This window comes from Camelus ferus, chromosome 19 (assembly GCF_009834535.1).
Source record: "Camelus ferus isolate YT-003-E chromosome 19, BCGSAC_Cfer_1.0, whole genome shotgun sequence".
NCBI classification, from domain to species: Eukaryota; Metazoa; Chordata; class Mammalia; order Artiodactyla; family Camelidae; genus Camelus; species Camelus ferus.
In genome coordinates, this window is record NC_045714.1 from 6,544,142 (window position 1) to 6,564,863 (window position 20,722).

The 20,722-nt window shown below is 48.1% G+C and overlaps 1 protein-coding gene across 5 annotated transcripts in view; it reads right to left on the reverse strand.

Annotated features, from left to right (window-relative positions):
• The window catches only part of NFATC2 (nuclear factor of activated T cells 2), a 146,430-nt gene that overhangs the window by 43,538 nt on the left and 82,170 nt on the right, over nucleotides 1-20,722 (reverse strand). For all 5 annotated transcript variants that reach the window (XM_032461383.1, XM_032461384.1, XM_032461381.1 and 2 more), the window contains exon 6: nucleotides 14,564-14,704. In XM_032461383.1, the coding sequence (XP_032317274.1) occupies nucleotides 14,564-14,704 (141 nt within the window). The remainder of the gene's footprint in view (nucleotides 1-14,563; nucleotides 14,705-20,722) is intronic.

Below are 20,722 nucleotides of genomic sequence, written 5' to 3' on the forward strand. Positions count from 1 at the left end.
TTGTCCCCTCTGGGCTCCTGTAGCTCCCTGGGTACCACTGCTACCACATCTGCCACTGCTTCCCCCATCCTCCAGGGCATCCTCAGGAGCCGTGTCTTCCTCATTCCACACCCTACTACTCAGCTGGTTGTTAACATGATCGGAATTTAAATCACTGCAATAAGTTACAGTCACAATCTAAGTAGTTGCTGAAGCAAGGAAGTGCTTCTTCAAAGAAAACAGAGGCACAGGGGGTGGAAACAGCCCAAGTGTCCATGGACGGATGAAGGGATAAACAAAATGTGGTCTACACAGAAGGTAGAATATTATTCAGCCTTAAAAGGCAAGCAAACTTTGATACATGCTACAACATGGAGAGACCCTGAAAACATTATGTTAAATAAAATAAGCCAGATATTGTACGATCCCACTTACATGAGGTACACAGAACAGGCAAATCCACAGAGACAGAAAGGAGCTTACAAGTTACCAGGGGCCTGCGAGGGGAGAGAGGAGGGAGTTACTGCTTGAAGCGTGCAGATTTTCTGTTTCAGAAAAGGAAAAGGTTCTGAAACATATACTGCTGACAGTTCTACAATGTTGTGGATGTATTTTAATGCCACTGAATTATACTCCTACAAATGGTTAAAATGATCAACATTATCTTATGTGTATTTTACCGCATTTTTTTTTTAAAGCCAATTGACCTCACCCCAGAGACTTGGCTAATTTTAGAACGTAGAGTGGCTTAGCAGCTTTTTAATTAGCTGCTGCCATTTTAAAATGAAATTTCACCTAAAAATGAAGATTTTACTTTTGAAAAAAAAAAAAATTCCGAAGATCTGACCCTCCTAGTCACCCGCACGGGAACCTGACAGTGCTAAGTGCTTCCTGCCCTGGTCCCTGCATCCCCCGGCTACTTACCACGCCCCACCCAGGGGGGTCTTTGAGGGAAAGAGACAGTGCCTTCCCCCCATCACATACAGAGGGGAACCAGTCAGGTGTCTAAAGACACTGTGTTGTGCGAGGAGGCACCTGCCTCTTTCCTTAAACTGCGGGGTTTAGGAGAAAATGCCTGCTCCCTCCAGTGTCCTCTATCAGGCCCCTGGCGACACGTTTATTGCAACCCCCAGCCTTCTCCAGCATGTTCCGCGGCCAGAACCGACTTCCCCTCTCAGTCACTAGAACAAGCTCCAGTTTTTTCCTATGTACCCCAAACTCTGGGGCAGACAGACCCAGCTTTGAATCCCTGTGTTGCCCCAGTCAGCTGTGTGAGCTTGGATAAGATGCTTTACCTCTCTCTGCCTCTTATCCTAAATACAGGCATAATCTCATCTCCTATACGTCACAGGTTCATTCCAAGAGAAAAGACCCAGGCAGGGTGTAAATGTTCAACAGACATGGGCAAGCATCATTATCAGTGCTGGTGGCAGACGGATTATTTAAACATTGTCTCATTTATAATTTTTTTTGCACCACAAGCATCTTTCAATCAGAAAATAATACGCATTCTCTGATCATGATTTTAAATACCTTTGCCTGCAGGCACAGGCTGGAGGGAACTCACAAAGGGATGATGTTCTGGAAGACAGGTGGCATGGGACCTGTTTCCCTTCCTTTCAAAAAGTGGGTCTTGTCATCATTATATCAACTTCTAAAAAGCCCAAAGGGCACCTAGCCTGGCTGTGCATCTTGTGTGGTGCCCACACTCAGTTCTGAATAAACAAGTCCCCAACGGGAAGTGAAAGCTGCCACCGCAATCCTCAGTGCTGCGTAGCATGAAGAAGACACACCAAGGAGGCTGGTCTCCAAGGGAAGCATGTGGTTTGCAAAATCCCTCGAGGCCGTTTTGCTGGGCTCTTCCGCCACTCCCCCATCCCACACGGAACCCCAGCTCACAGGTTCCAGGGTTTAACCCGGAGAACAAACTAATCCCATCCTCTGAATGGCGCTTCCAGGAGGCAGTGGACCTCACAGTAAATGCTGGCAGGACTCTCTCAGCCAGACGTCACTCTGATTTGAAGTCCTATCACTGCCATTTATACTTGCTGTGTGGCCTCTGAGAGGTAGCTTAACCTCTCTGTGCCTCAGTTGTCTCATAGTCCAAATAATAAAGTTAATTTATTGACTTCAAAGAGTTGTGGCAAGGATTCAAATAGAGATTATATGTAAAATCCTTAGCAAAATGTGCAGCCCAGAGTGGGTACTGTTAACATTACTATTTTAGAATTTAGTGTCTCACACAGGTCCAACTTTAGGGAGAAAGAGTTGGCTGGCCCTCTTGACCCAAGTATTCTGGTGGGCATCAGTTTTTCGTTTCACTTCTTTGCATTATGTTTCTCATTGCAAATAAATAAAATGGCCATAGAAAAAATTCCTTGACAGGGACAGGGTGAATTAATTATGGGCCATCCATACGTGGTTTGGAATATCGGGTATAGAAGTACAGAAATATCTTCGAATAAGGACGATCATGTTTTCTGACCTGGGGACGTGTCCCTGCTCTATTAAAAAGCAGAATTTTTAAAGCATGGCAGGATAGCTCGTGTAGCACGACGGCACTTTGTGGGTCTACAAACCGGCCTGCTTGTGTTCAGGGAGCCCGCGCCCCACGATACTTGTATGGTCACACCCCTACGCCTGGGACCACAGGGAGGGGGTGAGACCTTCCCGTCCTCCCTCACGTGATTCGAGAAACGTGCTAGGAGTATGGGCGATTTTAATGGATGTACATTCTTTGGGTCTTTTTTACAATAGTTTTTCTCTTAAGAAAAAACTGTTTTGCAACTGCCTGTGGACTCGCCCGTCGCCTGTCTCCCAGGAGCCCTGTGGGGCCATGATCTCAGAGGGAGGCTGGGTGTGGACCACCAGCAAGGATTAAGCACTACAGGCCCTCGGCAGGTTGCTGGGGCCATGATACAAGCCACACACGTGCCTTCCTGCCCTCAGGGGCCCCCAGAGAAGGAGGAAGGGCCCTGTGTCCCACCGGAGTTCAAAAGAGACATGGACTCAAGGTTCCTCACCTCTCCTGGGATGGGGGTGCTGCCTCCTTCCTTAGCTTCTCCACACTCACCAGGACCAGTTCCTCCCCATCCCTCAGGTCCAGCTCAGGGAGGTCCTCCCTGACTTGTGCTCCCACCCCCCATCATTTTCTTCTCCTCCCTTCCACTCTCTGATGTCATTTTATCTGCCTCTTGGTTTTCCATCTCTCCCCACTGCTGGCCTGGGTTCCAGAGAGCCAGCCACCCAGCTGTCTTGATCTCTGCTTTCTCCCCCGTACGATGTGTCTGGCACTTAATAGATGCTCAATAAACACTCATGGACGAAATGAACCAACTGACCTCAGGGCTGATTCCCCAGTGCCTGACCCCCAGCCAGAGCTCAGGAGACATCTGACCACTGGCCTCTCCAGCAAAAAGTCCCCACAAGGAGAAATCCCCAAGCCCTTGTTGAAGAGTCCTTTTTCGGAACTGACTAAGAAGGCAGGCATCTGGATTACAGTTGCAGACAAGGAACCAAACTCCACCAGAGCCACTCAGCCTGAGGTCTAGATAACCCACCTCCAGAGCCACAGCCCAGGTCTGGGACTGCGGGGCAAACCTGCCCAGGAACAGAAGAGGCCCAGGAAGACCAAGCGGTGTTTCTACCGCTCTGGGCTGAGATGAAATAAAGGACTTCGGTTTCTCAAGCAGATGTTCGGGCAAACTTCCCCCGTGCTAAATTAACAGGGGCGGGCAGCCAGCACAAAGCAGCCTCATCCAAGTCTTTACTCAGAGGGGAAGAGAAAAGAGCCAACTTCTTTGGGCAAAGAGGTTGGGTCTAGAGAAGACTGAGCAAGATTCTGCAAGAGCCACACACACAGAAATGGGGTGAAGGGAGTGCGTGGCTCGAGTAACATCACAGGCTTTGTTTTAACTTGGCCATGGTGCCAGGAGAAGCCAGCACATTTTGGACGGATGGCCCCTACACTTGGTTGATTTGGTGGTTTCTCTCTGCAGGCAGCTCTTGCCCCCTCCGGCAGAAGGAAGTGTCAGGAAGCAGGAGGGCTGGCGCGGGGTCTGGGCTGGAGTCTGAGCCTCGTGGCAGCAGTGGGCTCGCGTCAGCACTCGCAGCAGAAACGAGCACACTTTCAGGAGGAGGAAAGCAAATCCGTCCTCACTGGGGCCATGAGCGCGCCGCTGGGCTCGAAGCAAACGGGGAGGAAATCAAAGTGTCAGTTTGGGTTAGGAAACCATGTGTGATGCTTCCCAGGCCTGGCTCTGCTTTTAAAAATTAGCTAAATGAAGACAGTTGAAGTCATTTCAGTCTGCTCTTTACGACTGCGAACTAGCAGAAAAACGCACGCTCCCTGGATGCCCAGGCTCAATGAGCTGAGCAGATGTGGGGGATCAGGAGAGCCCCCTTCGTTAGGATTCCACCCACCCGAAGCGGCACATCTGCCCTAGTATCTCTACTGAGAGCTGGGGAGGAAGTGCCTGGATGCTGACAGCCCCCCTTCTCCCTTCCTGCCCCGCCACTTCCTTGGTGGGCTGACCCACTCCATCTCCCACCTGGACAACCTCAGCAGCTGCTCAGTCACCTCCTAGCTTCCACTTGTCCCCACACTCCCACCCCACAAAGTCCATTCTCCACCCAAACTGCCGGAGCAATCTGAAAAACATAAATCAGATCATGACACTCCCCTGCTTAAAACTTCCAACAGCTACTCGTTTTCAGAATGAAATCCAAACTCCCTGCCACACCTGCACGGCCCAGTGGGACCTGAGCCCCTTCCCCAGTGGCCTCTCCAAGCTGCCTGGTGTCATACTCCCCCACACTCTCAACCTGCACCAGCTGCTTAGATCTGCCTTCAGTTCCCCAAGTACCCTCAGCCAGTCCTCAGGCTGGGACCCCTGGCACAGGGCAGTTCCTTCTGCCTGGAACACTGCCCACTGTCCATGAGACTCCCTCTTTCCCGCCTTTAGGGCTTTGCTCAAAGCCACCTCCTCAGGGAAGCCCTCCCTGACTGCTCTGTCCACGGTTGCCAGATCTAATACATAAAAATATAGACCATCCCATTAAATTTGAATTGCAGAGAACAATGAGTATTTGCTTAACTACCAGTATGGGCAATACTCATACCAAAGAAATTCACTAAGATTTGAATTTAACTTAGCATCCTACATTTTTCTCTCGCCTCCAGACCCTTTGCTCTTGCTCCTATGACTGGTTTCCCTGTCTTCACAGCACTCTCCGCATCTCAAAGTGGCCACCTGTAAACAGGTTTGAGACTGTCCACCCCGGCCAGCAGGGACCTCATCTGTCATGCCTCCCCAGTGCCAGGCACAGCACACAGTAGGTATTTAATAAATATGTGGGGAGCATCTACAGAAGTCCTTGGGGATGAGTGAGCGGAGTGAGGCTAGAAGAGACAGGTCATCTTACACAGAGGCCAGACTTCAGCTCATCTTTCATCCCACCCCAGGGGCACCTCTTCTCAGCAATAGATGTCCCCCACCACTTACACAGCCAGCCACTCTGGGAACCAGGAAATGAGGTTTTGGACCCAGCCTTCCTCTGATGTGCTCTGTCACCTCAAGGAAGTCTGCCAACCTCACTCAAGTCAGCTTCCCCATCTGTGAGATAGGGGCAGGGACGGGCCGTTAGTCAAGTTCCCTCTGGCTGCATCACATGTGACAGCAGGAGTCTGATGGCCCCAGGTGAAAGGAGGGGGAGATTTGCCCGCACCAGGAAGGATTCTTCTCCCAGAGAAGAAACCAAGGCTGGCCTGCCCTCCCTACTCCACATTAAGTAAACTAAGCTCCTGGGGGTGCATGCAAGGTCAGCTGACATCTTCTGGGAACCTACTATCAGATCCTTGATCTCCTTTAATCACTAAAATACCACCAACCCCATTTTAGAGATGGGTAAACTGAGTCCCAAAACACATATGAGGCCTATCTAGGCTTTAAGCCAAGTCTCCTGGATGATCTAAAATCTAGCCTGCTCACTATTTACAATAGCTAAGACATGGAAACAACCTAAATGGCCATCAACAGATGACTGGATAAAGAAGCTATGGTATATTTATACAATGGAATACTACTCAGCCATAAAAAATAATAAAATAATGCCATTTGCAGCAACATGGATGAACCTGGAGAATGTCATTCTAAGTGAAGTAAGCCAGAAAGAAAAATACCATATGATATCACTTATATGCGGAATCTAAAAAAAAGAACAAACGAACTTATTTACAAAACAGAAACAGACTCACAGACATGGAACACAAACTTACAGTTATGGGGGGGAAGCGGGTGGCAAGGGATAAACTGGGAGTTCAAGATTTGCAGATACTACTACATATAAAATAGATAAAACAACAAGTTTATGCTGTATAGCACAGGGAACTATATTTAGTATCTTGTAGTAACTTATGGTGAAAAAGAATATGAAAATGAATATATGTATGTTCCTGTATGACTGAAGCATTACGCTGTACACCAGAAATTGACACAACATTGTAAACAGACTATATTTCAATTCAAAAAAGAAAAATACAGCCTGAAAACATTTTAAATTTATACAGTTTTACTCTAAAAAAACAAAGAAACAAAAGCAGTAAGCCAAAAAATATAGGGAAAAAACACAAAAGAGTGTCAAATTGTTCATTAATAAAAAATAGGATTTTCTTGATGGGGTTGGAAATTCTAGCCTGCTAATTGCAAATGACAGGAGGTCTGTTGGCACTAAGAACAGTTACTGATGGTGGAAACTCTAGGACCCAAGCTAATTAGAAAACTCATGTCCCTGTGTCCTCTTTTTAAGGCATCTGAACTCAGCGAACTGCAGGACTTTCACTCCAGAGTCCGTTCTCACACGCAAGAGGACTGAAGCTCGGGCAAATATTCAGCCCTCTGAAAAAAGACCACTTTTTCTATCTCCAGTGGGGCTTCCAAGCAGCGATCTGGCCTCTGTCTCAGGAGGAAAGCCTCACGGCCCGGCCAGCTGTGTGTAAGGGGTGGGCTGCAGCCCAGGGGGCCCATGACACTGTGGACTGAGTCACCGGGGGCAAAGGTCTACAGAGCCTGAGTCATGCCCAAGCCCGGCTTGGAGCCTGACCTTTCCCAGAGTGAAGTCCAAGGCAGAGAGACTCCCAGACCAGGTCTATTGTTTCGGAAAACACCAGGCTGGTTGAAGCCAAACCCACGGAGAAAAACAGGTGGGAAGAGGAGGTGTCATCTCTAAGACAGTTCCAATGTTTCCAGGGTACTCATCCATGGAAAAAGACTTAATTTAGCAAGAAATTTTTATTTTAAGCATATGCATTTATATTTATTAAACAAGGCTCAAAATACAACCTTTGGGAACCTCCAAGTCATAAACTGACTCATATTAGGATATGATGACTCAGTGGGAAAGAGGGAATTCCACCACCCACGCCTCCCTTCTAAAAAATCAATTTGCCCTCTCAACAGGTGATAGGCGCCTCTGTCATCAGACTGTTCCAAGAAAATCGTCCAACAAAACAAAACACAAGTTCTCTTCAAACAATTTGAGTTTCAAAGCTGAGTAATCCGATGCAGGCAAGTTTCCAACCTACACCCCCGCGGGACACAGAGAGCCAGGGAGCTACTTGGCTGGGGCCGGGGGCCTGAATTAAGAAAGATTTACCAGCTGAAAAATTCCAAAACCCTGTGTCATGTGGAGGAACCTTCCAAAACATTGGATCCCACCCAGGCGCGGCGAGTCGCTCAAAGCCATGGCAACCCCATTTCCGCTGCCACATCACTTTTATTTTTGTGTCCTTAGATTTTTTCCTGTTTTGCAGTGTTTTGCTGGGACCCCCAACTCCGCCTGAGGCCCCAGTGGCCAGGGGCCAGGGTAACCAGCTGAAGTCAGGAACAGCCTGGACTTCCCTGCGTGAACTTTGCCTGAAAGGTTACACATTTTTTAAATTTCAGAGAATATACAGAGGCTTTTCAGCAATTACTGAAAATAGTAAATAGGAAAGATCCTCATCGTTCTGTTTGGTTCCTCTTTGTTCTCTTGGACGGGAGAAATTACTCGGGGGTTAATGATAAATGTTGTTTGGGATTCCAGCTCTGTCACCAGCTGTGCACTGGCCTCTGGGAGCCTCAGTTACCTCATCTGTAAAGTGGGGGGAATACTGCCTGTTTCCTGGGGCCAATGTGACTACTGATGGCGATCACACATTCATTCAACAATATGTATAAGCACTATGTCCCAGGGGCTGTTCTAGACACTGCAGCTACAGCAGCCAACACCAAGCCCCCACCCTCAAGGAGCTCTCACAGTGGGAGACGAGATAATAAACAAACAGGCAAGACAATTCCAGCAGCGATAAATGCCACCGGGGAAACAGGGCAGGGCAATGGGCTAGAAGGTGACAGGGTTGTAGGGGAGGCTGAACAACTTCAGAGCAGATGATCAGAAAGGGGCTCATTAAGAAAGTCACCTCTGGCTCATACAACTCAATAACAAAACAACAGACAACCCAACCCAAAAATGGGCAGAAGACCTAAACAAGCAATTGTCCAATGAAGACATACAAATGGCCAATAGGCTCATGAAAAAAGCCTCAATATCGCTAATTATCAGAGAAATGCAAATCAAAACTACAATGAGGTATCACCTCACGCCAGTCAGAATGGCCATCATCCAAAAGTCCACAAATGACAAATGCTGGAGAGGCTGTGGAGAAAAGGGGACCCTCTTACACTGCTGGTGGGAATGTAGTTTGGTGCAACCATTATGGAAAATGTTATGGAGATTCCTTAAAAAAACTGAAAATAGATTTCCCTATGATCCAGGAATCCCACTCCTGGGCATATATCCCAAAGAAACTCTAACTCAAAAAGATACATACATGCACCCCAATGTCCACAGCATCACTATTTACAATAGCCAAGACATGGAAGCAACCTAAATGTCCATTGACAGATGACTGGATAAAGAAGTTGTGTGTGTGTGTATATGTGTATGTGTATAATATATATATATACACATATACACACACACAATGGAATATTACCCAGCCATAAAAAATAATGCCATTTGCAGCAACATGTATGGACCAGAAAGAGAAAGAAAAATACCATATCACATACATGTGAAATCGGGAGGGGGGGGGAACGGACACAAATGAACTTGTTTACAAAACAGAGACAGACACTCAGACATAGAAAACAAATTTGTGGTTACTGGGGGGAAGGGATTGGGAGGGATAAATTGAGAGTTCAGGATTTATAGATACTAATTACTATATATAAAATAGATAAACAACAAAGTCCTACTGTATAGCACAGAGAACTATATTTAATACCTTGTAATGGCATATACTGAAAAAGAAGATGAAAAAGGAATATATATATATATATATATATATATATATATATATATAGCTGAATCACTATGCTGTACACCAGAAATTAACACAACATTGTAAACCAACTATACTTAAATTAAAAAAAAAAAGCTCAGTAAAAGAAAGAAAGAAAGTCACCTCCGAGCCAAGACTTGTAGGGACAGGAGGACGCAGGACACAGGGAAACAGCAAAAGCAAAGGTCCTGAGACGGGAAGGAACGTGGGGTGTTTGAGGACAGAATGAAGGCAGGTGTATCTACAGCCAAAGGGGAGGGGTTGGGGGTGGCAAGTCAAAAAAGCCGAAATCAGAGAGATGGGCAAGGGCCAGATCATGCGGGCTCTTGAAAGTCATGCAAATACTTAAAAATAGTAATAAAAATAATATAAAAATCATTATTATTACTGCTGCTATAAATAAGGAGCTGTTTTCCAAAACACCAAGATTTTCTAACTTAAGAAACACCATACTACCCCTCTCCTACTGTTTTTCCACCGTTCTCCAATTTGTCATCCTGCTGGAGTGGAAACTGCCAATTCCATTTCAGTCGACGGCTATAAAAAGAACTTTGGAGCTGGTGGTGCCGATGACCCAACATGGGGGCTAAGATTAGCCCAGGAGGCTGTCACCTTTCCTTAATGTGAGAACCAGCTGGGGTTCCCCTTCCTTGGAAAACTTCAACTGTTCCACTCCACCCCACCCCGCAGCAGCCTTGCCGGCCAAACTGTCCATAGAGATGGGAACGAGGATGCGTTTTGGAAAAAAGAAGTTGAGCAACAGGGATTCCCCCTGCAGAAGGCGGTCCTGGGCTGGGAGGCGAGTTCTTGGGGTCAGAAGAGCAGGACCAGCTCCCTGCAAATACAAGGCAAGTCCCCCATCTGTCAGAGCCACCCGGAAGCCAAGCCAGATGTCCCACCAGGGATCCCACCACTTTTCTGGAGGCTCAGGGGCACCCCAGGTACCCCAGCTTATTTGCTGGCATCGATCCAGGAACCACACTCATGCAGGATTCTTTTAAGATCGACATGGAACGGTCCTAAATGGTCCCTGCTGCCCTCTGCGACCCACTGCAGGATTCGAGAGTCTGTCTCACCACAGAATGGTTCAAGGCAGTGGCTCAGAGCAGCTGAAGGGTCTTCAGGCAAATTAACCTGGTTCTAACCTTTTTCAGAGTGAAACGGCTAATGATCGAGAGTACAGACTCCAGAACTAGGCTGCCTGGGGTCCAGCCCGGCTCTGCTATTTACTGGCTGTGTGGTCTTCACTAAGTTATTTAACCTCTCTGTGCTCAGATTTTCATCAGGAACGTTGGGAGAATAGTAGCTAGCTTGTGGGGCTGTCATGACGAAGCAGACTGGTTAACACAAATAAAGTGCTGAGAACAAGGCTTCGCACATAGTTTATTATTGTTATTAACTTATAATTATTTTTCAATATCTCATGATTCCATGAGATAAAATCCTACCCATGTTTGTCTTCCACAGCCTAAATATAATGATAATAATAATGATAAAATCTTAACATTTAATGAGCATCTACAATGTACCGAGCTCTATGCAAAGAGCCTAATCTGTACCATCTCATTTAATCTTCTTATCGCCCAAGAGAAGTAAATCATCTCGGTTTTATAAAGGAGGAAATCTTGGCTCAGAGAGACGAAGTGGCTTCCCCAGGATGACAAAGCTACTAAATACAGATCATGGCTTTGAACCTAAGCTGTCTGAGCTCAGAGCCGGCGCACGTAATCACTGCAGCTTACCGCCTCCCAGAGCCGGCCCAGCCAGGCTCGCGCCTGGGGCAGCGTGTGTCCCATAAACAATGTCTATGGCCTGAGAAACAAGAACGCTGGCGAGACCATGAAAATAATAATGAACATTCGATGAGCACTCCCTATGTGCTGAGTGCCCACTGCTGGTTTATGCTGCTAATTCCGGGAGGGAAAGACTGTTACTAACTCAATTACTGGAAACTGAGGTCCAGGGAAGTTGAACAAGACGAGGCTGGACATTATCTGCAGGTGAGTCCTCTGACTCCTCCAAGCTGAACTGTCTGCCTCCCACCGGTGTCCGGGGAGATGAGACAACAGTCAGACAGCAGCAGGCAAAGGGCCGCCCACAGACAGCGCTCAGTCAGAGGAAACTGTTCTAATTCCTCTAATTAATGTGCAACTTTCCAAGTCGAAACAGACTCTGGGTTTTCCTCCCTTCAAGAGGTAAACTGAAATTTCTTCTGAAACAAAGAGAAGGAATGCTAGAGAGTAAATGCCACCCCCATCCATCCATCTATTCATTCATTCATTCAGCAAATATTTATTTGAGGCCCTTGAGTAGCTTCACAAGAGCTCCCGAGACAGCTGGAAGTTGTCTGACTCATCTCCACAGGGAACTTGGTAGGACATGGCCTCCAAGCCATCTCTGCACAGTTCCAACAGCCTCCCAAGGAGACTGCCAATCCGGACACGGATACCAAGATGTCTGTATATTATTAGCATTTCCCCCTCTGCTGATAGGGTGCTTAGAAGCCATGCACTTATTGTATTGAGTCAGGAGAAGGCCAGCAGGATGATTTCCTGGTACTGGAGATCCATCAAAGCTGGGAAGGCTAATGCTTACCTGGTCATTTACATGTCATGCCACTCTCCTGCTCAACAACCCACCATAACTCCCTATTACCTTACTCATGTGCAGACTAAACCAAAGCCATGTCTCTATCTGGCATTGGGAGACCTGTCCGTTCTGGGCTCTGCCTGCTCGTCAAAACGTTTCCTGGTGTTAACCAGCCTCCACTCTAGCCACATCGCTTTGCTCTCTGTCTCACGAGAGCCTAGTAAATTCTTGCCATAGTACTTCACACTGTTCTACTTCCTGAAAATTAAGCCTTCCCCAAAACGTACCAAGATGCTTAAAAATGTGGATGACTTTTGAACCCACTACATCACATGAAGGCCTTAACCCTAAGAAACAAAAATAACAGTGTTAGCTAACATATTGAGCACTTCCTATATACAGTTTGCCCTCAGTATCCACAGCTTTCACATCCACAGATTCAACCAACCACAGATACAAATAATCAAAAAAATCCAGAAAGTTTCAAAAAGCAAAACTTGAATTTGTCACTCACCGACAACTATTTACATAGCACTGACATTGACTAGGTCTTCTAAGTAATCTACAGTGATTTAAAGTATATGCAAGCATGTGCCTAGGTTCCAAGGAAATACTACACCATTTTTATAAAAGACTTGAGCATTCCTGGATTTTTGTATCCACAGGAGGACCTGGAACCATCCCTCGTAGATACTGAGGGACAACTGTAGCAAATATTTATGAACTCAATCTCATGACCTCCCTATGAGGTAGGACTGTCATCGTCCTTATTATACAGATGAGGAAACTGTTGCCCAGAGAGGTTAAGTAACTTGCTCAAGGTCACACAGCTAGAAAGTAGTAGAACGGGGCTGTGAACACAAGCAGACTGGCTGGAGAGCATGAGTCCTGACCTAGCTGACCAAAGGAGTGTAGAGGACGCTCATCACTGAGTTACTACAATAAATAGCACAAGGTTGGATGCAGCCTAATGCCCAATAAATAATAGTGAAATAAAGTGCTGGATGACCACTGAACGGAGCGCGACGCCTCCATTCACATGTCTGCGTTCCTCTTCACTCACTCCACCACCATAGCCCCTCAAACCCGCAGTGATGACCACATGCCTTCCAAACAACTCTCAAACCCATCCATCTGACTCCAGCCTCACTGCCACAGCCCTACCTAATGTCTTTTTTTGGTGTTTTTGTTTTTGTTTTGCAATGCCTTCATCAAGTCTCTTTAAAATTATCTGCCTTCAAGCATGCTTTCAAAGTGTGAGGAAGCAGTTCTCACGCCCCCGTCCCAGGGCTGGCCCATCCCAAGAGGAGGCTGTGTGAACGGGAAGAAGCACTCCCCCCCAAGACACTGCCTCCTCCCGTCAGAAGCCATCCTGGTCACACACGATGATGCATCCAGTGTGAACGGCGGCCCCCAGAGGAGGTGCCCTCCAACAGTACACAGTCCCCGCAAGCGAACACCTGCCTGGCATATTCTGTAGATCATTGTAAGGGCAATAAACAAACAGACAAACCTCAACACCCCTTTGAATTAACCTACTGAAATGATGTCCATGGAGGGAAAAACGTTAGGTCTAGCATTCACAACTAGCAAATAAATTGTATAACCTGCTGTTCCCCCTCCTTCAGATCACTGTCTTTTTACCGTGTCCTCGTTGGTAAACACATGAACAGACAGTCCATATAAGCAAGAATACACGTGTCAATAAACAAAAATATTAACTCTCTCACAGCAAAGGAAAGCAAAGTCAAAAAAGTACCAATTCAGCAAATACTTAATTTTTTTAAATGGCACTTCTGGGATGGAGTGAAACCATTACTGACACAGTAATCTGTATACCTCTGGAAGGTAGTTTGAATTCTGGAAGCAATGCATTCAAAGCTCTCAAAATGACTATCCAAAATTCTACTCTAGGAATGAACCCTAAATAAACAAAAAGGATACAGGTGGAGATTTATGCATAAGAAGATTCATTAATTAATCCTACAAGTATAACAAGATTAACTGCAGCACTGCTCATAATAAGAATGTAAGGAGCCAATGCTAATTGACTTATAATATACCTGGTGCTATTATAATTATCTGACATGTATGAACTCATTTAACCTTTGTGACCACCTTACTGGTTAATAACTTGTTATTATCATTCTACACATAAAGAAATGGAGGCACAGAAAGGTCAGGTAACTTGTCTAAGATCACAGAGCAAGCAAGTAGCAAAGTCAGGATTTGAACCCAGGATATTCAGGGCCAGAGCATGCATGATTAATCGCCATGCTGTTAGCCCTTCCTTCTTGATAATAGAAAAAAAAAAGAGAGAGAGAGAGAGAAAGAAAAAAATGTGTCTCCTTATGTGAAAAAATAATTTAAAAAAAAGAGTTCGGGATGCGAGAAACCTTATTATCCAACAAAACAACCCGGATCAGTTGAAATGCACTCCAGCATGTCCACGCCACAGTGAACCATGTCAGTATCAAAATCACTGAAGACCTCTCACGGTGGGAAAGGAGGGCAGGAGAGAAAACCCCACACAATGGGATCTCCCTCCCAAATCAGTGCTGTTGGGAAGAAAAAGACGGTCGCTTTTGTATGGCGCTCAAAAGGCCCCCTGACCTGTGGTCTTCTCCGTAAACACGACTTTGGACTCGGCCGTGAAGTTCTGTCCCGTGAGGATCATCTGCTGGCCCCCGTACACCAGGCAGCTGTCGATGTCTTGTCTTTCCACCATGGGCAGCTCGTGGGCAGAGCGCTGGGCTGAGGGCAAGAGAAAAAGAGGTCACTGCCATGACGGCAGACGCCCACGCGGAAGAGGCTTTCTGATTTCACGGCAACGGGACACGACGCCCTCCGCCCGCCTCTGTCACTTGTTGTCCCTGCAAACATGGAGCCCTCACCCCGGACAACCGGTGACTCTGCAAATGTTATGCTCTTGTCCAGGGGCCCTACGTTATTTGGGCTAATTTGCTCCGAACGACACAATTCATTTTCATGACCGAGGGACAGGTACCTGTTCTCCTTAGAGGGACAAAGGAGAATACAAATTTGATGTTTTCTTTACTTTTTTTTTTTTTTTTTTAATAAGAGGACAGGCAAATCAACTTTTCCCTAAGAGAGTTCCTTTGCTGGCTGCACGCTCCTCTGCACACGACGTCAGCCAGCACGTGAAGGGCTCATGCACATACACTTTCGGACCCGATTCCTGAAGGTTTAGACATTTTTGCTTTGGAATTCATTTGCAATCCTGAATATGGTCTTCAAGACATCCAACTGCCCCCATCGCCTCCCTGCCACATTTCCTAGAACTCCTCCTTGCTCACTGTGCTGCAGTTGTCCTTCCAGAACATTCTCAAACACACGCAGCATGCTCCTCCCTTTGAGTGTCTGCACTTTCAAATCCCTCTCTCTGGAAGGCTCTTCCCTGATGACCTGCACGGCTGCCTTCCTTACGTCTGGCAGGTCTCTACTCAGATGTCACCTCCTCAGAGACGCTTCCCTCCCCTTCTTCTTCCAACCTCCTCCTCACAGTTAAACAGCAGTGCCTGCCCCCGTCCATCTGTCTGCCTGTCTGTCTGTCTCTCCCTCTCTTTTCCCTTCTTCCTGCTCTGTCCTACCTAGTTCATCTCCAATGAACTTTCCACTGTCAGAAACGCTACATGGAGCTTGATTGGTTCATCTGTCTTTTCATCTCTTCCCCGTGAGAATGAGAACCCAGGAGGGAGGAGCGTTGCTCTGTGCACGCTGTCAGCCCAGGGCCGGGGACAGCGCCGAGGACCTAGCAGAGATGCCTGAGATGGATGGATGAAGGGAAGGAAGGAATGATGGATGGAAGGAAGCAATGATGGATGGATGGATATAGGCACGGAGATGGATGTATCTCAATATATCTTGACACACACAACATATCTCAATTTCTGCACATATCCACATCCACATCCTCACCTGTATCTACAGTGAGGGAAGCAGCAGGCTGAGTGTTTAACCACAATGATATACTTGAATGCTCACAGCAACCTTCTAAGGAAAGAAGTACTAAAATTATTCACTTCTGGGGAGAAAACGAAAGCCTAGGAAAGATCAGGTCAAGGATATGTGGTGACACTTAGATCTGAACCCTTAAGAGCTGGTTTGTCCAGCTCCACAGCCCCATCTCTTAGCCCCTCCAGCCAGCCGATTCTTCTGGAAGGCAGGCTGCAGGAAAGAATGAAGACCCTCTCAGATGCCTTCCCTGGGCAGGGTGAGAAATGGGTCCCAGCCAGCACGAGGGACTATCTCCCTAGCCTCGCCTTGGCAGCGTGGGCTGAAGAGGCCGGCCCTCCCCCTGGGTGAGTCAGCCTGAGCTCCTGGCGTTCCTCCCAGAGCCCGAGAACCGGGCAGAGGGCCAGCCCTTTCCGTGCCAGGGGCCTGCGGACCTCCCCATCCGGGAGCCGGGGACGCAGCCGCGTGAGGCCTGAGGCCCAAACCTAACCCTGCCCTCCTGGCTGGCCAGGGCCTCCAGGTCCCGCACCCTCTTCCATCTGCCCCAGACCCACCTTGAAACCTGTCCCTGTACCATGCACCAGGCAGCCATGCACTGGGTAACATGTAAGGAGTCTACTGTGGACCAGACGCTCCCAGACACTTCACGCTGAAAATGCAGCCCAATGACTCGCAAGGACCCCCCTGCCGGGACCTCCCCAGCCCAGGCTCAGCCCAGGCTCTGCCCAGGCTCTCTGATTCCAGGGCCCAGGCAGCCAGTGTGGTTCTAAGGAGCTGCCGGTTAAGAGTACATATGAAGGAAGGCTCTCAGCAGAAGCTGCTAATTTCTCCCACATGGGCTGGATTATTAATCCTTTCTTTCAGTAGAGGAGTTTTGTATGACTTCCTAATGGAGCTGCCACAAATGGAGATTTATTAGCAATGAAAACAGCAGCCGTACCGCCTGGAAGAGCAGGTCCCCGCTTTTCAGATCTGCCTTTAATGAGTCTGGGGGGTGAATGGGGGCTTTTGGTCCCAGGGACGGGTGGGGAAGCAGCAAGGGTCATCTCCCTCACATTTTGCAGGTGGAAAGCCTGAGTCATCGCTCCCGGACAAGCTGGCCAAGGGCTCACAGCCAGCCAGGCCAGGACTGGACGTGGCCGTGAGCTCTCAGAGCTGGGCGGGAGGCTGGGCCGGACGGCTGCTCTGTGAATCACTGTGCATTGCTGTGAACACCACTTGGCTATTCTCTGAAGCAACCTCCTTGCTTCTCCCTTCAAAGCCTCACAGTTTCAAGCAACCAACTGAGTCTCCCTTTGCCAAATCTGCATTCCCCACCCCTTCTCCTTACCTGAAAGAAATCTTTTCTAATGAAAATTTAAAGAGAGAGAACAAGAGTCTGGGCCAGCTCCCTGTAAACTTTTATCTGTACTCCAGTCTTGCAATGCCGAGTGTGGACTGGGAACATCAGCTTCACAGGGGTGGGGAGGGGCGGCGGGGGGAGCGGATTATTAAAGATGCAGACCCTCGGCCCTGCCCCGGATCTATTGAACCCAAATCTGCAGCTTAACAAGGAAACCAGGTGATTCCTATGAGCCATCAAGTTTGAGACACACTTCTGTGCTCTGACTAAGCATTAAAATCAGCTGGGGAATTGAAAAACTAATGACACCCAGGCCCTAATTCTGGAGCATGTTTCTCAAGCCGGGCACTACGGACATTTGGTCTGGATAAGTCCCTGTTGTGGGCCATCCTGTGCCTGCAGGATGTTCAGCAGCATCCCTGGCCTGCATCCGCTGGATGCCAGTAGCACCTCCCCACGTGACAACCCAAATTGTCTCTAGACAGACCTGGATGCCTCTGGGGAGGGGGTGGCCAAAATCACCCCTGGTTGAGAATCACTATTTTAGAGATTCTGACTTCAATGGTCTGAAGGGTGGACCTCAGCATAGTTTTTTAAATTTCCAAACAATCCTTAGTAATTCCAATGGGCCACATATTGGCTCTGAGGCACCGCCATGGTAGGATACGTGGGGCCCTGGGAGACACAGAATTCTTGGTTTGCTGTTGCTTGGACCCTGGGGTCAGAAAGCCATGGTTTCCAGCCCTGCCCCTGCCAGCTCTCTGCTGTGTGACCCAGGGCAAGTCACTTCACCTCTCTGAGTCACAGATGCCTCCTCTGTAAGATCCTAACATTACTTGCCCTCATGGGCAAGCAGTACCAGAGAGGCTGCATGTAAACACGTGCACAAGGCCAGTAAATGTGTGGTAAAATATCTAATGTCAAGAACCCAAATGTCCATCAATGGATAAAAGCATAAACAAAATGTGGTATATCTACGCGGAAGTATTATTCAGCCATAAAATGTTAAAAGGCACTGATACATACAACACCATGGATGAACCTTGAAAACATGCCAAGTCAAAGCAGCCAGACAGAAAAGGACAAATATTGCGTGATCTCATGACATGTTCAGAGCAGGCAAATCCATAGAAATGGAAAGCAGACTGATGGTTGCTGGGGTCTGCGGAGTGACTGCCAACGGGCTTCTTCTGGGGGTGGTAAAAAAGTTCTAGAGCTCAGCAGTGGTCGTGATTACACAATCTGTGGATGTACTTAATGCCGCCGAACAATACGCTTTAAAACGGTTAAAATGGTAAATCTTACCACAATTAAAAAAAATAAATCTAAGACAAAGAGACTTAGCTAGTGCCTAGCACATGGTCACCACTCAAGAAACTAGTCTTCACTATTGTTAACTTTCAAAATGATGCTCTTTCCTTCCTGCTCAGCCGTTTTCAAAACGTCTCCTCATTTGTTAACTTTTTAAACCCTTAAATGACAACCCCACTGGATAAGCAAGGAAGACCCTATCAGTGCCATTGTACAGACAGAACAGCAGGTGCTCAGGAACCAGCTTCATCGAGGGGCAGCTCCGGCCCGGGGGAGGCTGCCGTGGCGCACAGTCCTCGGTTGCAGCTCACGTCCCCTACGAGGTGAGCCTTGTACAGGCCTTCCCAGCTCTACACCTCAGCTTTCCCATCTGAGAAACAGCACTGCTAACAGGCCCATCTCACAGGCGGTTGTGAGGGTTAAGTGGGAGAATTCACAAAAACCCTGTTTGGCTCAATGAGCATCAGCTGGGAAGGCTACAAACACTAAGAACTGTAGCTTTTTGAGCAGCTGCCCTGTCGTGGGCACTGGTGAACCGTTGTCTTAGAAATTTCACCAAATATGTGCAGACCCTGTCCTCATGTTCACACACATTACTGCTCTTATCACTGTTGTTCTGGGTGGATCCTGAACCAGAACCCGGGTTTTCTGGGCCCGATTCCTAGTATTTTTCAAAGTGAGGCTCCCAGGTCACCTGCAGTCGAATCACCAGGTTGGGAGAGGTGCTTAATAAAAATGCGGTCACGCAGGCCACACCCCCAAAAGCAACTGGAGGAGCCTGGACATTTGCATTTTAACAATCTTTCCAGGTGACTTGTTACACACGTTCTGTTTGAGGGCCAAGCCCCACACTTAAGAGGCCACCTGAGGACAAGGGGACCCCCTCCGGGGAGGCCTGGCATCCTGGGAGAGCCCAGAGACAAAGCAAACAAATCCAGTTAGCCTCTGAAAGAGGAACTGAAGACAGGCAAACAGCAGCCAAAATTACCCTCCTGCGCTCCACTTCCCCCTCTCTCTCTGATGCAACCTCCAACACCTATGGCTGCTTACGGGGGTGGCACCGTCCAGGACCTACGGGAGGGCTCTCCACAAGCCCACCCAGCCTCCTGGGCCGCACCACCACGCCCAGCAGTCCCCACTCAGCTTTTCAACCATGAGACCCCAGACCCTCGAAATCCCAAACCCTGCAGTGATCTAACCAAACCGGGGGCCGCCATCTGACTGCCAACCCGAGGGCCGAGGGCTCACCTGTGGGCAGAGTCTAGACCCTCTGCTCCAGCTCGGTATCGAGGTGGCCCTCCCGCCTGCCCCCGGATTCTGGCACGTCATAATGTGTCTTGGGGCTCCTGTGTTTTATGAGCTCTGAAGCAACGGGGCACTGTTGGTTTAACCAGTTGGGGTGTTTACTTTCACTCACAACAGTGGCTGATGGCACGCAGAGCCGTGGTGGCCAAGGCTCAGTGAGGGAAATTCACACCAGCGCGGGGGTCCTCAGGTCAGCCTGGAAATGGGACATTACTGCCGACTGTCTGCAATTCGCCCATCACAGGGGTGCTGGGCCAAGAATTACGATCAACCCAAGAACTTGAGGAGAGAGGCGGGCGAGGCCGGTCAGGGAAATTCGGCTGTGATGAGTGGGTGGGTTCTGCTAACAAGAGCAAATAATTACAGCTGCCACAGAGAGCGCCCTGGATTCCAGGCCCTCCATACATACAGTTTTGTTTTGTTTATATCATAAAGCACACACATGATGAGGCAATTTAGCATCGTGGGTCAAAGTAAGGATGCTGCCGTGTGACTGCCCAAGTTCAAAGCCCAGCTCAGTGACATCCTAGCTTTGGGACCTTGGGCAAGTCATGTAATCTCTCTGTGCCTCTGTTTTCTCATCTACAAAATGGGAATAGGCGTAGTACCAACGTCGGCGGGCTGTGTGCAGGCGGAATGAGCTAACACTGGGGCACGTCGTCCAGGCTCCGTGAGCGCTGGTTATGTTTATTTTTATTGCTAAACTTCATGAGACCACAAAGAAGGAATTATTCCCATTTTGGAGTTGAGGGTGCTGAATGTCCCAGAGGAGAAGGCATATGCCAGAGAGCTCACAGTTACATAAGGTGGACAGACAGACAGCTTGAACCCAGACTGTG